General features: G+C 45.4%; 1 protein-coding gene across 5 annotated transcripts in view; it reads right to left on the bottom strand.

The window, feature by feature from the left end:
* Positions 1–16,281, bottom strand: part of ATOSA (atos homolog A) — a 46,740-nt gene that overhangs the window by 22,167 nt on the left and 8,292 nt on the right. For 4 of the 5 annotated variants that reach the window (XR_009546016.1, XM_060178244.1, XM_060178242.1 and 1 more), the window contains 4 exons: positions 4,531–4,715; positions 3,755–3,957; positions 3,378–3,503; positions 509–2,333 (listed from right to left, as the gene is read on the bottom strand). Coding sequence is in view for 4 of the 5 variants with exons in the window: in XM_060178244.1 (XP_060034227.1) it covers positions 509–2,333; positions 3,378–3,503; positions 3,755–3,894 (2,091 nt within the window). In the remaining variant the exon portion in view is untranslated. Of the gene's footprint in view, positions 1–508; positions 2,334–3,377; positions 3,504–3,754; positions 3,958–4,530; positions 4,716–16,281 lie in introns of those variants that run through there. The other variant, XM_060178245.1, reaches the window with a different exon arrangement.

Raw genomic sequence — 16,281 nt, 5'->3', positions numbered from 1 at the left:
TTGGCCCAATATATTTTTTAAGATACTGAAAAAAAAATCGACTCGTTAAAGAAAGTATATTCAAATACAATCGCCTTGCAAATGCATGGTCATATTTATAAATACACTGTAACAAATACTCTTCTAAAGTAACATTTGACAGAGTCAAAACTACTGTCACATTAACAGGTGAAGAACAGATGCTGATCACTATTTTAAACCATGTGGTCTTCTAGCTCTAGTTATTTGCAGGGGTGGTAATACCAGTTCTGTGGTAAGCTAATTATATCAGACCATGTATAATGTGATAACTAGATATCCTGCACAAGTCTCGTAGTAGGTCCTGTGATCTGTATATACACACATACACGTAACACTTATATGTGATACCATATGCCTGAAATCTTTTAACATCGTAAACAAAGTAATGCAGGAAAAAAAAAAAAAAAAAACCTAGATCTGGAAGCAAAATTCTAACCAGAACAAACCAATGTTTGAGTTGGTCTTTAAGTTGCCAGATATAACCTACCAAAACATCTGTATTTTTCAGCTGTCCACAGGAAGACAAACAGTCCTTGATGTTCTTTTTCTTAAAACAGTTCTGTGGCTTTTCATGAACTCCATCTTCTTTCTTATCCTGTTCATTTCTGAACAGGTCTGGCTGTTTGAATTGGGAATCCCCGTCTTTACTAAGGCAATTTTCTACACTATGAAGTTGAGTATTTTGCTCACATGCCTTTGGCTTTACGCCTTTATCTGAGCTATTGTTTTCATGTTTGTTCAAATATCCAGATGCTTTTGACACAGTGACTTTCAGTTTCAAGTCACTTTTCTTTGAATGATCAAGTTGATGGGTGTTATAAAACTCTGGATGGCAATTTTCATCTTTAATTATTTTTTCTTTACATTTATTTGTGCAAAACTGTTTGTCAATACTGTTAAACATGGAATACTGTTTATTAATCCCACTGCTGACATCTTGTTCCTTAAACTGATGTTCAGAAAGTACGTTTTCCAATCTGACAGTCAAATCTAAGTTATTTTCCTTGCAATAAGATCTATCTGAGGGGGTCACTGGACTAGCGTTTTTGTTCTGTGTCTCCTGGAATACACTTTGGAGGATCTCACTACAACTGTCCCGACACAGTTTCCTCACCTGAGTTCTGGAAGCAGGCTTTTCTGTGTGGCTGCATTTGAGAGAACTGAAAGATGTCTTAGGTGTTATGTTTTCCCCTTCATTGCTGTCTTCTAACAAGGGGAGTTTTGCATTATAAACGGAAACAGCAGTTCCATGGTCCTTGCTTTTCCTCAAAAGATTCTTGCATTCGTATGAGCTCCGAAACACTTTGGAGGGAAGCAAGCTGGAGCTAGGAATGCTGACTGACTGCCAAGGCACCCGTGGTGCAGTTGGGCTGAGGTGCTCCAAGTGCTGGGCGATCCTGGTAATCACGTCCTGCCTCTCCTGGAGCAGGGAGCCTATCAGAGGGCTGGTCTCACCCACAGGCAGGGGAGAACAGAGTCCACTGGGTATGGAAGGCTCACTGTGAAGGGTATCCGGCTTCACGTGGAGTTTCCCCTCACTGGTGCCTTCTGAGAAGACGACGTCTGGACTTCTAGGGGACTTGGAGGAAGCATCTTTACATCTTCTCACATGTTCTTTTTCTTGTGACACTTGGAACAGTTTTGAGCTAAGTGGGCCAGACTCCTTCGTGTTCAAAGGTTGTCCAGAAACAGGGGATGTGCTTGGGTCACAGTGATTCAAATGCTGAGCAATTCTTGCAATGACTTCTTGGCGATCCTGAATCAAAGAGCCAATTAAGAGGTTGGTCTCACCAACTGACTGCCAAGAACTCCGGTGGCTAGAAACACTAGAATCCATCACTGGCAATGATTTTAAAGTTTTCATGGATGTTTTTTGGGGCTTTTTATCCCTTATGCCTAGGATATTCACTTGAGATGTCCCGCAGTCAGATCTGCTGCCCATGTCTGGGCAGAGTTTGACAGTTCTAGTGTATTCTGGAGTCAGGCCACTTTTCGCATGTAATATACTCTCAGGTGCCACCGCCCACGTCTGTTTGCTACACAGACGCTGCAAACTATGTGTCCTACACTGTTGTGATTCATTAGAATTAAGGTGCTGACGGGCTTCATGCTCATGGTCTTGGATTCTCTTTTCATAAAGACCAATGTTAGTGTGGATACTACAGGTCAGAACAGGGTAGTTGGATTGCCTGGGCAAGGACTGAACGCTGATTTTCAAGGCCATCTTGTGAGAAATGTTGGGAACAGGAAACACATGCTCAACTGGAGGTTGGGAGAAATTCCACTGTAGGTCTACGTCCGCAGCGCTGATTCTGCAAGAGCAGAAAACACACGATGAGCGGATGATGGCATTTCTATTAGTATGTACTGTCTAGAGAGACAGTGCTATACTTAGCTGCTTGCAGTGATTATTACTGAGGTTTCGCTCTTAGCCACTTTAGCACGCCTATCGTTCTGATAAAACCAACATTAAGTCGTAGACTAGATTATGCTTGAAAGAGGGTTTTTTTTTTTTTTGGCCACCAGGGTTATCACTGGGGCTTGGTGCCTCCACTAGGACTCCACTGCTCCTGGCAGCTTGTCTATCTACTCCTCGGTCTCTCTCTTCTCCCCACCCCCACATTTCCTTCCATACTCCATACTTCTTTCTAGAAACAGAGGGAGATAACTGAAACATTGCTCCATTGCTTGTGAAGGACTTCCCCCCCAACCTCCAGGTGGGGACTGGGGCTTTGAACCCCCATCCTCGTACATGGTAACACGAGTGCATGCTACACCGTGAGCCACCAACCGGCAAGGATTGAACCAGTAACTTAATGCTTGGGAGCTCTACAAACTGCACTGTGTTATCTCTAGGACCTCTTTACTATTTATAAAGGCAGCTCTTAGTCACTTTCTGGCTCTCTAAGATAAGCTCAAAAGACCTTTGACAATTATCCTATACCAGAATCAATCCAAAAAAGCAACACGTACACTGATTCACTAAATCCATACTACATTTTTTCCTAATCTATTTTAAGAAAATTTTTTTTGTTTTCATTTATTTATTTATTATTCGATAGAGACAGGGAGACATTGAGAGGGAAGGGGGAGATACACAGGGAGCGAGACAGAGAGACACCTGCAGCCCTGCTTCACCACTCGTGAAGCTTTCCCCCTGTAGATGGGGACCAGGGGCTTGAACCTGGGTCCTTGTGCACTGTGATGTGAGCAATTAACTAGGTGTGCCACCACCTGGCCCCAAGAAAAATTTTAGTCAATTTTATCTAACTTATCTTTAGAAATAAAGTGGCAAACTATCATTCAGTTGTAGCCAATATAGTTAAATACACTTATTTTTTTGGTCCTAGACATACCTGTAAAGGATATTGCGTGGAACAGCACCATGAGAAACACTTAGCCAAGCACTTAGTTGTGAGAAAAACACAAAAGAATGAACTGCCAACAGAAGAGTCTTCTCTCCAACCAGTCGGTCGCCACTCCTAAAGGAAGCAGAGAAGCAGCGTCAGAATGGGCACGAGCGGCGGCTGACTTCTGGGAAGGTCCAGGTCTAGGTGACACCGCGCCTTGTGTCCACGCTTTCAGGGGGATTCCAAGAACATTTACTAATCTCACACAAGGTCTAGATACATACATTTCACTACACAGAGGGATTCAAGGACGGCATATGCTTGAAGATCTACAGTTAGCCACGAAGAAAACTGATTTGTCAACTGCAGCTTCCATGACTTACTGTCGAGGGACTGGTTCCAGTGTCCACCTCTCCAACAGCAAGGCATCCTGCTTGATGGCGGGGTCGCAGAGGTCCAGCCCCTCGGTGCTGGGGCCGTCGTCACCGTAGCAGCAGTCAGGCAGCAGCATCACTTCCACCATGATGGGGAAGTTGTTCTTCCACAGCAGGGAGACTTCAGACCTGGTGCGGCGGGCTTGGCGGCACTGCAGTGAGTGGAAGAGATGTTGCTCAGCGACTCTCCTCGTTGCTCACTCAAGTCTGAACACCGCCACCATGCTGTCTACATGTCTGTGAACCATCTGCTGGGAGCTCTGTTACTACTTCCTGCGTCTTCCAGGAGCCAAGGGTGACTGCCTCGGTCTAGGGTTTATCTTTTTCATTTTTGCCTCTAGGGTTATTGTTGGGGTTTAGTGCCTGCACTATGAATCCACTGCTCCTAGTTGTTTTTTTTTTTTTTTCATTTTATTGGATAGGACAGAGAAACAGAGGGGAGAGGGAGGACAGAGAAAGGAGAGGGAGAGAAAGATAGACACCTGCAGACCTGCTTTACTACTTGTGAAGCAACCCCTCTGCAGGTGGGGAGCCTGGGGTTCAAACCTGGATCTCTGTGCTGGTCCTTGTGTTTTGTGCACTTAACCCAGTGTACCACTGACCAACTCCCCAGGATTTTTTCCCTTTGTGTGTGACCAAAGGGAAATGTTAACATTATCACTATAGAGCAACAAAGGTGATAACAGACTTATGCTGTTTTATAGAAAAGAGCACCAGGCCCTCACCTGCGCCAGCTTGTCACTGCATTCATGCTTGGTAATTGACGGCTGACAGGACTGTGCTGGGGGACAATGGAAGCTTTCTGTCCGGCCTTTTACGGAGCACTCAGGTGTTCGTCCTTCTGTTATTAACAAGGCCAGAGACACTAAGAACTCCTCTGCATCGTACTCAAAATACTCATCGAGGGTATCTAGTATTTATAAGAGAGAAGAAGGGTCAGTCCATTAGTGTGCTCTTGATGATAAAGTTCATTATTTTATGCCTAAAATGAATATCACAAAGAGTAAAATGAATCAAAACTAGGTTACCGGGATAAAGTAAATTCTTAATTTCACCAGGTACAAAGATGACAGTAACTCCAAATTCTAGTGAAGACCGAGCTGGGTAAATTTGTTGTTAAAATTCGGAGGCTCCAGCTGGCCGGGCTAGCTTCACGGGCGGGTAACAGAGACGACCAGAGACATACGGCTGGGCAGGGAAGCTGTATCTCTTTATTCAAGAACAACGATTCATAAACTAAACCAAACTAATCACCAAACAGAACTCTGCTGCCTCTTTCCCCCGCGGCGGCACCAAGAACTCTCGAACTCTGGAACTCTCCAACTCTCTCGGGGTTCCTTGGGGCGGGGACAAGTGGGCCCGCGAAACTAGCAGGACTGAACCAATTTTCTTGGCGGGGGAGAGCTAGAACAACCCAATGTAAAGCATACAACAATTAAATGGTTGCACTGAAAGTTCTGGGCTGGAGACATCGAGTAGAAAGGAAAAAGAGACCAAGGGTGGGGACGGAGCGTAGAGCAGAAGAGAACACCTGTAACGCCTAGCACAGTCTACAGAGTCTGAAGAGAACCAAAGCAGCTGGGATCCAGGGAGACAGAGGGAGCCATTCTGAAGGGCCAGTTGAGCACTGAGAGGCAGCAGCAGTGCAGGGAAAGCAGAATCTGTGGGTTGGGGCCACTGGAAAGATGATCACAGCTGGCCTGTGCTGTGGGCAACTGCTCAGTGCCACCCACCCTGAGTGAGGAGCTGGAAACAGAGCTGTGCAGGATGCAGAGGAGCCATATTAAGTCAGCCATCAGCTTCCCCACTACATATGAACCATACTGCCACAGCACCATATGCTGGTGAGACACGGATAATTACTCAAAAGTTCGGGGTCAAGGTTACTTGGAGGACACATAGGAGTTTGATTTCAGAAAGGTAATTACGAAGACAATCCATGACACTGACCACAGCATACAATCAAAAACTAAGGAATGCAAGGATCTCTTCACCAAAGAGCTAAGAACCCCACAAAAAGAACTCTGAAAGAAAATTCTGGAATTGTAGAAGACCATGTGTTGGAGAGTGGGGTCCACTGTCCTGCAAAGTCCAGGCCATTGTTTCCATGAGGTCTGAGTGGGTTGACCCCCAACTCTCCCTTCAGGTCGAGACAAGGGCAGGTTCCCCCAGTCTCTGGAACTTATGACTGGACCCCCGGACATGGGCACCTTTCTACACATGCCACCCCCCTTCTTTCTTTAATTAAAAACCATGGATTACTGTGTTAGCCTTAAAACCCCAGCAAACATCCTGATTGCTCAGCTGTCTCCCTTTCCCTCTCGCCTGCTGCTCCAAAGTGCCTGCAACTTACCTCTGGAAGAATGTACATTGTAAAGCGTCTGATCAAACAGTCTGTTGGTCAAAATGTACCTATGCATTGTGTTGCTCTGTGTTTGGGTTAATGGACATCCCAAAGCCTCCGCTGAGTTACGGCCTGTATCTACCTGCTTTTTCTTTCAATAAACAAACCGTCCCACTGAGGCTTTCCCAGGGCTGACTGCTTGTCTCCCTGTGCGCTCTGCCCTCTGCAGGCTGAGCTGCCCTGGGACTCCCAGGGGGCCGCTGACTCTCTCCTCACAGGTCCCAGGGGGAGGGAGACCCAGAACCATGGACAGCACCAAGGCATAAGAGGCCTAATATCCGCAATAACCTAGCTTGAAGGCAGAATAACACGGACTAGAAAACAAAACCGCCACATTCTTAAGGTCCAAAGCTGCTGAAGAAAGGTTGATGAAAAAAGAAAGCAATTCTCTGTGAAATAGTTGACTGCACCAGAAGAAGAAATGTGCAAGTTACCGGGGTGCCTGAGGATGCGGAGAAAGAAAGGAGCAGAGAGCATATTCAAAGAAATTATTGCAGAAAATTTTCCTCACAGGGCCAAGGATCAAAATATAGAGGAAGCTGAACAGAAACCAAAGCTTATGAACCTTCAAACAGCCATCTCCCAGAAACATAATAGTAACATTTTCCAAAAGTAGGGACAAAGAAGAAATATTGCAGGTTGCAAAGGAAAGGAAGAAACACATACAGAACCATCTGGCTCTCATCGGGTCTTTCAACACAAATCCAAGAAGTAAGAAGGGAAAGGAATGACATTTTTACAGTATTAAGAGATAATAATTATCATCCAAAAATATGCTGTCCTGCCAAACTATCCTTTTCAAGAGTGAAGGAGAAACCAAAGCTTCCCAAACATACATAAATTGAAGGAATTCACCACTACCAACCCCGTCTTGCAGGAATTACTGAAAGGAATCCTATGGAAAAAGAAGTAAAGAAACCAACTCCAAATGAGGTAATCCGTGGTAGAAAAAAATGGGAACTCAAATAACAGCAACAAAAGAAGCAAACATAAGAAAAGGGAGGGCAGAAAGGACAGAGTGATATGACTGATGTCGGAGAACCAAGGCCAGTCATCAAAGACCTGGACATCAGAACAGAAACTCTAAAATCTCAAACTTTGCCTCGCCTTTGCTGGAAGCAGAAGGAAAAGTGTTAGATGGAATAGGTCAGGAAGAGAGGAATGAATACAGGATGACTTCACATGTCGTGGAACTCAAGAGACAGAGATAGCAAGGGAGAACACAGGGTGAAACAGGGCCTGTGAGCAGTGTGCTGCACCAAAGGGACTCGGGGAGGGAATGGAATGGGGGCCTAGTGGGAGAGACCCGGGGTCCTGTGTGTGTGTGTAGTTAAGAGTACATAGCACGCACCTTTACATAGAACTGGGAAACCTTACACATGAAGGTTCAAACCTGGGTCCTTGCACATTGTAACGTGCACTCAACCAGGTGTGTTACCACCCATCCATTCCCTCACCAAAGCTTTCTTCAATATGGTGGGGGCCAGCCTCATGCACTGCTTTGCGGTGTGTGAGAGCCAGACTTGAGCTCTCTGGCTCTCACACACAGCAAAGATGAGCACTATACAAATGGGTTATTTAGGGGTCGGGCGGTGGCGCAGTGGGTTAAGCGCATGTGACGCAAAGCACAGGGACCGGCGTAAGGATCCCGGTTCGAGCCCCCGGCTCCCCACCTGCAGGGGAGTCGCTTCACAGGCGGTGAAGCAGGTCTGCAGGTGTCTTTCTCTCCCCCTCTGTCTTTCCCTCCATTTCTCTCCATTTCTCTCCATTTCTCTCTGTCCTATCCAACAACGAACAACATCAACAATGGCAATAATAATAACCACAACGAGGCTACAACAACAAGGGCAACAAAAGGGGGAAAAAATGGCCTCCAGGAGAGGTGGATTCATGGTGCAGGACCGAGCCCAGCAATAAGCCTGGAGGAAAACAACAACAAATGGGTTATTTCAGCAGCCCTACTTCTACAACCTTTATCAAAAATTTCCAGACTTAGAAGGTGATCAGACAAAGACACAAGCAAGGTACATACACCTGTGAAGGCTTTACAATCACAGATAAGAAACAAAAGACTATCAGCTATTTTTGCAAACTCGAGTGAAACAGAGTCCCCACTCTATCTCACAAAACCATACAAAAAATTAATTCTCTACCTTATACAAGTGTTCCAAGACAGAACAGAATATTCTTTAATATGTGTTTGAGCATATTGAGGGGGAAAAGAGTGACATCTACTTTATGTAAGAAATTTTCAAGTTTAATCTGTGTTGTAGTCTCTGAGACCTATATAAAGGTGTTATCTCGGGAGTCGGGCGGTAGCGCAGCGAGTTAAGCACAGGTGGCACAAAGCACAAGGATCGGTTAGGATCCCGGTTCCAGCCCCCGGCTCCCCACCTGCAGTGGAGTCCCTTCACAGGTGGTGAAGCAGGTCTGCAGGAGTCTCTCTTCCTCTCTAACTTCCCTTTTCTCTCAATTTCTCTGTCTCTATCCAATAACAAATAAATTTTTAAAAAGTGTTATCTTAAATTCAAAGAGAACTTTGTGGTTGTGGTTAAGGATGTTGATGTAGGGGTTGACTAGATGATCTTGGTGGACTAGCACAAACACAGGTCCTTACAGAAGTCAGAGAAGAGAAAGATGCTACAGAGATAACTCTGAAAATAGAGGCCAGGGCCACAAGTAAAGAATGTAGGAATCCAAAAAACTGAAAAAAATAAGGAGACTGGCTTTTACCTAAGGAGTTTACAAAAGGAGCACAGCCATTTGAGCCCATTTTAAACTTCCAACCTTCAGAACTGTGGGACCAAGAAAACATGCAAAGAGACATGTAAATATTCTACTGCAGTATTTACATGCTATTAAAAAAGAGAGATGGAGCCGGTGGTGGTGCACCTACCTGGCTGAGCGCACATGTCACAGGGCTCAAGTACCCAGTTGCAAGCCCCCGCTCCCCACCTGCAGGGGGAAAGCTTCTTAAGTGGTGAGGCAGTGCCCAGGTGTCTCTCTTTCTCCCCCTCTATCTCCCCTACCCTCTCAATTTCTGTATGTCTCTATCCAATAAAGATAAAAAAAAGGGGGGGGGGACTTCTGGGGAGGCATGGCCATGGAATAACAGGGATCAAGTCATCTCTCCTCCCCAAACAACACATAATTCCAAGAGACACACTCAATCATCATCTGCAGCAGCGTCAGGAGGGTGCTTGCTCACGTCGGGTTGGGGCAGAGACACGGGCTGAAAAGCAGCAGTCAAGGCAGAGCTTCAGCTGAGCTGCGCCACTCTGACAGTCTCACTTTAAGCACAGCAAGCAACGAAGAGTGCTGCTCGTGCCAGGAGAAGAGAAAGGGGCTTCAGACCTCTCAATCTGACTCAGGGGGTACTGAGTCTTCTGAATTTAATGCAAGGACACAACATACAACAGAGCATTTGCTGCCACAGGACAGCCCAGAGCAACCCCGCCCCTAGCCCATCCCACCTGCAGCAGATCATACAAACGGAGAAGCCTAGCGCTCACAACAGCACCACCTGCTGGCCATCAGTAACCAGCACAGAGTCGCAGCGGCTGCTCTCTGCTCTGCTCGGTCAGATCCGTCAATCCCGGCAGGTGTGAGGCCTTAATACATCAAACATCTACTGAAAGGGCTACAGCAGTACATTAGCTGCAACACAGTCATAATAGGGGATTTCCACACCCCTTGGGTGTTAACTGAAACTATCAAATACTTAGAGGAAAATATTGGCAGAACTCTTTTCCATATACATTTTAAAGGCACCTTCAATGAAATGAATCCAGTTAAAAAAAAAAAAAAAGTTGAAGAATCAACACAAAGCCGAACTTGGACTGGGTCTGGTGAACTGCACCAAAGTAAAGGGCTCTGGGGTGGGCGGAGGGTTCAGGGCCTGAAACATGATGGCAGAGGAGGACCTAGTGGGCACTGAACTGCTGTGTGGGAAACTGAGACTGTGACCAGGGGTAGACGGCATGATGGTTATGCAAAGAGACTCTTATTCCTGAGGCTCCAAAGTCTCAGGTTCACGGTGAGTTCACTCGAAGATAGCATGTTAGGTGAGATAAGTCAGAAACAGAAGGATGAGTATGGGATGGTCTCAGTCACAGGCAGAAGTTGAAAAACAAGATCAGAAGAGAAAAGTCTAAGCAGAATTCAGACTGGAGCTGGTGTATTGGCCCAGAGTAAAAGACTCTGGGGTGGGAGGAAGGTTCAGGGCCTGAAACATGATGGCAGAGGAGGTCCTAGTGAGGGTTGTATTGCTATGTGGAAGTTTTATGCACGTACAAAGTATTCTATTTTACTGCTGACTATAAATCACTAATCCCCCAATAAAGAAATTAAACAAAAGGATCTATTTGTTTTATATGTGAGGGTAGCACTGCACTGCTTCAACTATGCAGTGCTGAGAATGGAACCCAGGACCTCACTTACTCAAGTCCTCTGCTCTGTCCATTGACCTGCCTCCCCAGCTGCACATAACTCATTCTAATTAAACTCTTTCCAAAGTGAAACAAAAAAGAATTTATTTCACATGAGGCAAAAAAAAAAAAAAAAGTAAGAAGTACCGAGGAATGCTTTGTCCTATAGAGGATACTTAATGAACAGAATACAATTAAAGCTACAATAACGATGCTGAAAATCGCCACTTCTGGGAACTTCCAGAGGCATGGCTATGGAGTAGCAGTGGCCAAGTTTAGCTCTCCCTGGTCAGCCAGGAAAAGCAGTGAAAATCACCTGAAAACTCAACAAACTACAACCAGGATTTCTCCGGAAACTAACAAGCCACAGGTGAGCACAGACACGTGGCTCATGGACAGAAAAGGGGGAGGGAGCCTCCCAGGACTGAAAGGACCTGCTGGGGCACACAGTGCTGCGGAGGCTCCCCACTCCCAGACCTGAGGCAGTGAAACAATGGTTGAAAAAGACAAAGAGAAGAGAACCCCCTGGGTCACAGTTAAGTACAGACATGCGGATGGTGGGGTGTAGAAGCGATTCCCAGGACTGAAAGCTGGAGCTCTGGGCAGCTGGGCCAAGTTTTAGCAACAAAGAACTGTTAAAAAAGAAAAAATCAACTAAAAGCTCACCAATTTACCACCGTGACTTCTTGAGTTTCCAAAGTTGTTGCCCCACAGAGGGTGCAACATCAGCAGGGAGATCTTACATTGACATCAGGGACACTGACCCCGCTGGTGACTCAGAATAAAAATCTCCCCTCCATCCTCTGAAGGGAGGCTGGACAACACACTCTATGCTCCACCTGAGGAAGATGGGTCCTGATATTGGGACGGCTTGAAATGTCCCTACTCATGACCACAGAATGTGAGCTCAGACCTACAGGGATGCAGAGGTCACACAGGCTCCTAAACTGAATATGGGCCTCAGATCACAGCAAATTGATGGGGTTTACAGTCAACAATATTTTATACCTTTCCCAGATTTGGGAGCTACTCTCTTCCCTGATCCAGCTTTCTGGTCCTTTTTCCAGCCATGACATCATCCCCCCAGATAATAATTAGGATCCACCTGCATTTCAGATGGCAGGCTCAGGCAGAAAACAAACAAACAAACAAACAAACAAAAAACCACTAGTATAGCCACAGGCCCTTTGGAATGTAACTCAAATATGCCTCCTAGCTGTCTACAAAATGGAGAGCAACCACACTCTTCATCTGTACTAGTCCACTCTTTAGGCCCATCATTGGTCAACAATTGGTTTGGATTTATAAGTTAACTCTATTTTGCACCACCAGGTTCCAGATGCTAGCATGATGCTGACCAGACTTCCCTGGACAGACAACCCCACCCATGTGTCCTGGAGCTCCGCTTGCCCAGAGCCCTTCCCCGCTAGGGAAAGAGAGAGCCAGGTTGCAGTATGGACCGACCTGTCAACGCTCATGTTCAGCTGGGAAGCAGCTACAGAAGCCAGACCTCCCACCCCCACCTTCTGCATCCCACAGTGACCCTGGGTCCATACTCTCAGAGGGTTAAAGAACTGGAAAGCTACCATGGGAGGGGATGGGATACAGAGTTCTGGTGGTGGGAACTGTGTGGAGCTGTACCCCTCTTATCCAGTGGTTTTCTCAATGTTTCCTTTTTATAAATAAATTAAAAAGTATTGTCTGAGAAGATGGTGTCAGAGAAAAGGGTAGAAAGCTGGATTAGAGCTGAGAGTAATTCCCATTCTTGAAAAGAATCCAGGAATAAGTCACCTGTTTACCCGCCCATCCACCAGACCCACAGCTCACATCTATGTCCATTCAGCACAGGAGCCTGTGTGACCTCTGGGTCCCTGTTGGTCTTTGCTCACAGTTCCTGGTCACAATTGGGAACACTGTAGGCTGCACTCATTTCAGGACCCGTCTGTGAGTGGCAAGGCAGGATGACCCGGCCTCCTTCTAGAGACTGGGGCAGGCCCTCCTATTTCTGCTTTATAGTAAAGGAAAGAAAAATGACTGTATTATTTAAAAAAAAAAAAAAAAAAGACGAGTAAGCCCAACAGCAATACACTTGTAAATTTATGCTAGCTTCCAATAACACATGAACTTACAGAAAGATAATCTGCACCAATGAGAATATTAAAATAGGGCTGATAAAGTAGCTCCTGGCCAGCGCGCACACCGTCTTCCAGTCTGGCCCCTGCTAAACTAAAGGAAACGCCCACACCACAGTCTCTTTCCTCTTTCTGCTGCTCTGTCTCCAGCTTAAGCTTTTTTTAATAGTTAACAAGCGAAAGCTCCTTACTGAAGATTTGTATTACTGGAAAAATTAGTATTTCTTAAAAGCAAGACTGAAAGATCTCATATTTTTACTTATAAAACAAAATGGCTTTTGTAGCAAGAACTTCAAAGGGATGATCACAGAGAAAGGACAGCACCTCCTTAGAAAGACTATGGCAGGGACAGGGGAAGCTGATGTCAGGCTGGACCACGTGCCACTAGAAAGGCGACGGCAGGGACGGGGGAAGCTGATGTCAGGCTGGACCATGCGCCACTGGGGACTAGTCTTCAGGAACCATCTAAGTAAGGCAGTGATCTCCATGCCACCTGCCAACAGCCTGTGTGTAAATGAGCATCATGAGCCCAGTGGTGACACCTCAGTGTGGGCAGCAGGCTCTGTCCTTACCACTTCTACCTCTATCTGCTCCAGAGATCTGCCCGTCATTTGAGGGGCCAGTGATAGGGGAGGGGGCATACTGGGGCCCACAGAAGTGGACTGCTGCCCACTCTAGAACAGGGCCAGTCGACCAGGAGTCTAAGAGGAGGACAACTTGCCACATGGAGAACAAGGTGACAGAAAAGTGCCAAGAAGAGTAACCCCCGTCCCCAGCAGAAGCAGGCAGACAATGCCATCCCGCACAGAGTTTGTTCCCAGCAGAAGCAGACAGACAATGCCATCCCACACAGAGTGTGTTCAAGTGGACCCTTCATTACCTCTGTGCAAAGGTAGGGAGTTCAGTGACTTAGAAGACCGCAGTTTAATTGAAATGGGAATTGTAACTGCATTACCTTTTCATAAAGTTGGTGAAAACAAAACCGGTATTTTTTCACTCAAAAAATTTCCCTCAAAACTGGTTTCATATTTCTTTCTTTCTCTCTACCTCTCCCCTCTCCTTGACCACCCAGATTTATCTCTAGGACTTGGAGCCTGCATGACCTCGATGTTCCCAACAGTCATTTTCTCTCTGTTTCTCTTACTTTTGACAGAAGTTAAGATACAGAGGGAGCCGGGCTGTAGTGCAGCGGGTTAAGCGCAGGTGGTGCAAAGTGCACGGATTGGCATAAGGATCCCGGTTTGAGCCCCCAACTCCCCACCTGCACAGGGGCATCGTTTCACAAGCGGCGAAGCAGGTCTGCAGATGTCTTTCTCTTCCCCTCTCTGTCTTCCCCTCCTCTCTCCATTTCTCTCTGTCCTATCCAACAACGACAACAATAAAACAACAAGGGCAACAAAAGGGAATAAATTAAAAAAAAAAAGAAGTAAGATACAGAGCCTCATGCAGCATGACTTCACTACTCATGAAGCCATGAAGCTTCTCCCCAATGGGGAGAACAGAGAGCTGGGGGCTTGCACCTAGGTCCTCAGGCATGGTAACATCTGTACTCTACTGGGTGCATCAGCCTCTTTTAAAAAAAAAATCTATAAAAAGGAAACATTGAGAAAACCACTGGAGAAGAGGGGTCCAACTGCACACAATTCCCACCACCAGAACTCTGTATCCCCTCCCCTCCCTTGCCCTCCCCTCCTCTGGTAGCTTTCCAATTCTTTATCCCTCTGGGAGTATGGACCCAGGGTCACTGTGGGATGCAGAAGGTGGGGAGGAGGTCTGGCTTCTGTAACTGCTTCCCCGCTGAACATGGGCGTTGACAGGTCGGTCCATACTCCCAGCCTGCCTCTGTCTTTCCCTAGCGGGGAAGGGCTCTGGGCAAGCAGAGCTCCAGGACACATGGGTGGGGTTGTCTGTCCAGGGAAGTCTGGTCAGCATCATGCTAGCATCTGGAACCTGGTAGCTGAAAAGAGAGTTCACATACAAGGCCAACCAAATTGTTGACCAATCATGAACTTAAAGACTGGAATAGTGCACAAGGCCTAGGTCTGAGCCTTAGCACTACACTGTAGCCTGGAGGGGTCGTCTGCCCAGGGAAGTCCGGTTGGTATCATGCTAGCATCTGGAACCTGGTGGCTGGAAAGAGTTAACATATAGAGCCAAACAAGTTGTTGACATGTCAAGCTCAGGGGAAAAAAAGAAAGAAAAACGCCCCCGAAACTAGTATGGTCATGGGCTCTTTGGAATTTAACTAAAATAGGACTACTATCTATAAAACAAAGACCCCCCAACTCTTCATCTGAACTATTCCAGCCTTTAGGTTCATGATTAGTCATCAACTTCTCTGGCTCTATATTTATAATTTTGTAAACCAGTATTAAAAAATCTAAAGTCTTTAAAAGCATTCTTTTGGAATGAAGTAAATTTTTAAAAATAATTTTTCATCTTGTAGATTGATGAGAAAGAGACAGAGAGAGCAGAGTACTTCTCTGTCACACGTGGGGATAGGGACTAACCCCATCAAGGTCCACCCTTGCAGGCAATGTGCCCCACCCTCTATGCTGCCAAGCTAGCCAGGAGTTTAAACTTTTTCTTCATAAAGGTCCTGAATGTTTTGTAAGTTCATCTCAAATAGGATGTGCTTGTTACCCTAGAACATGGGACTTTACCATTCTATTTTATAACAATTTTCTACTATAGTAGATTTTAAGCTTTACCACTTGATCAAAATTCTACAGATGAACAAAAATAGGGTATAAAAGAATGAAATTAGCTATATCACTTTTGCTGTCTAGTTCTCCGTCAGATGTGTCCATTCTCGTGTGGTTACATCACATCCTCCCCATGGTTTTTTATTGTTTTTATGAAGAGCTCATTGGACCTTATGCTTCTCTTCCTAAAGAGTTAGCACAAATAAAATTAAACCATTATTTGCTCTATGAAAATAAGGACGCTTTAACTAGTGTCTGGTGTGAAAAAGCACCCAGATGTTTATTAACATAATGGTCAATATACTAAATTTTGTGTTTTTATTTCAGGTTAGAAGTGATAAAAGCTCGCTATTACCCTTTCCAGATCTTTTTTTTTTTTTTTTTTTGGGATTTGCTATTCTGTCAAGTGCTTTTGTTTTTTTCCTCTAATTTTCAGTTAAAAGTCAATGTTTGACACAAAATCCTACCTGTGCACTAAGGCATGGCTTTCAACCTAATTAGATAAGTCTTAATTCAGTCAAGGCCTCATTCCCACCTCCTCTCCTCTGCACTGAAACAGTAAGCTGTTTTGAAGGCTGATACTGGGGCATGCCAGAGCAGGGCTCTGCTTTAATTTCTTTCCCTCTCTCTCTCTCTTTCTCTCTCTCATATAAATTAAGTATTCTATAAATAATAAAATTGCACTAAGTATATTAGTTGTTGAAAATAAAGAGTGTCTTCTGATTTCTAATTTCCAAATTGCTTGCTGTCATTCTAGGTCTTATTTGATATGATAGCAGCCTCTTGACTGCTTAGTGAGAGTGTGTTT

This window comes from Erinaceus europaeus, chromosome 18 (assembly GCF_950295315.1).
Source record: "Erinaceus europaeus chromosome 18, mEriEur2.1, whole genome shotgun sequence".
In the NCBI taxonomy this organism is placed as follows: domain Eukaryota; kingdom Metazoa; phylum Chordata; class Mammalia; order Eulipotyphla; family Erinaceidae; genus Erinaceus; species Erinaceus europaeus.
The sequence above is the reverse complement of the archived record's forward strand: the minus strand, read 5'-3'. Positions and strand labels throughout refer to the sequence as shown.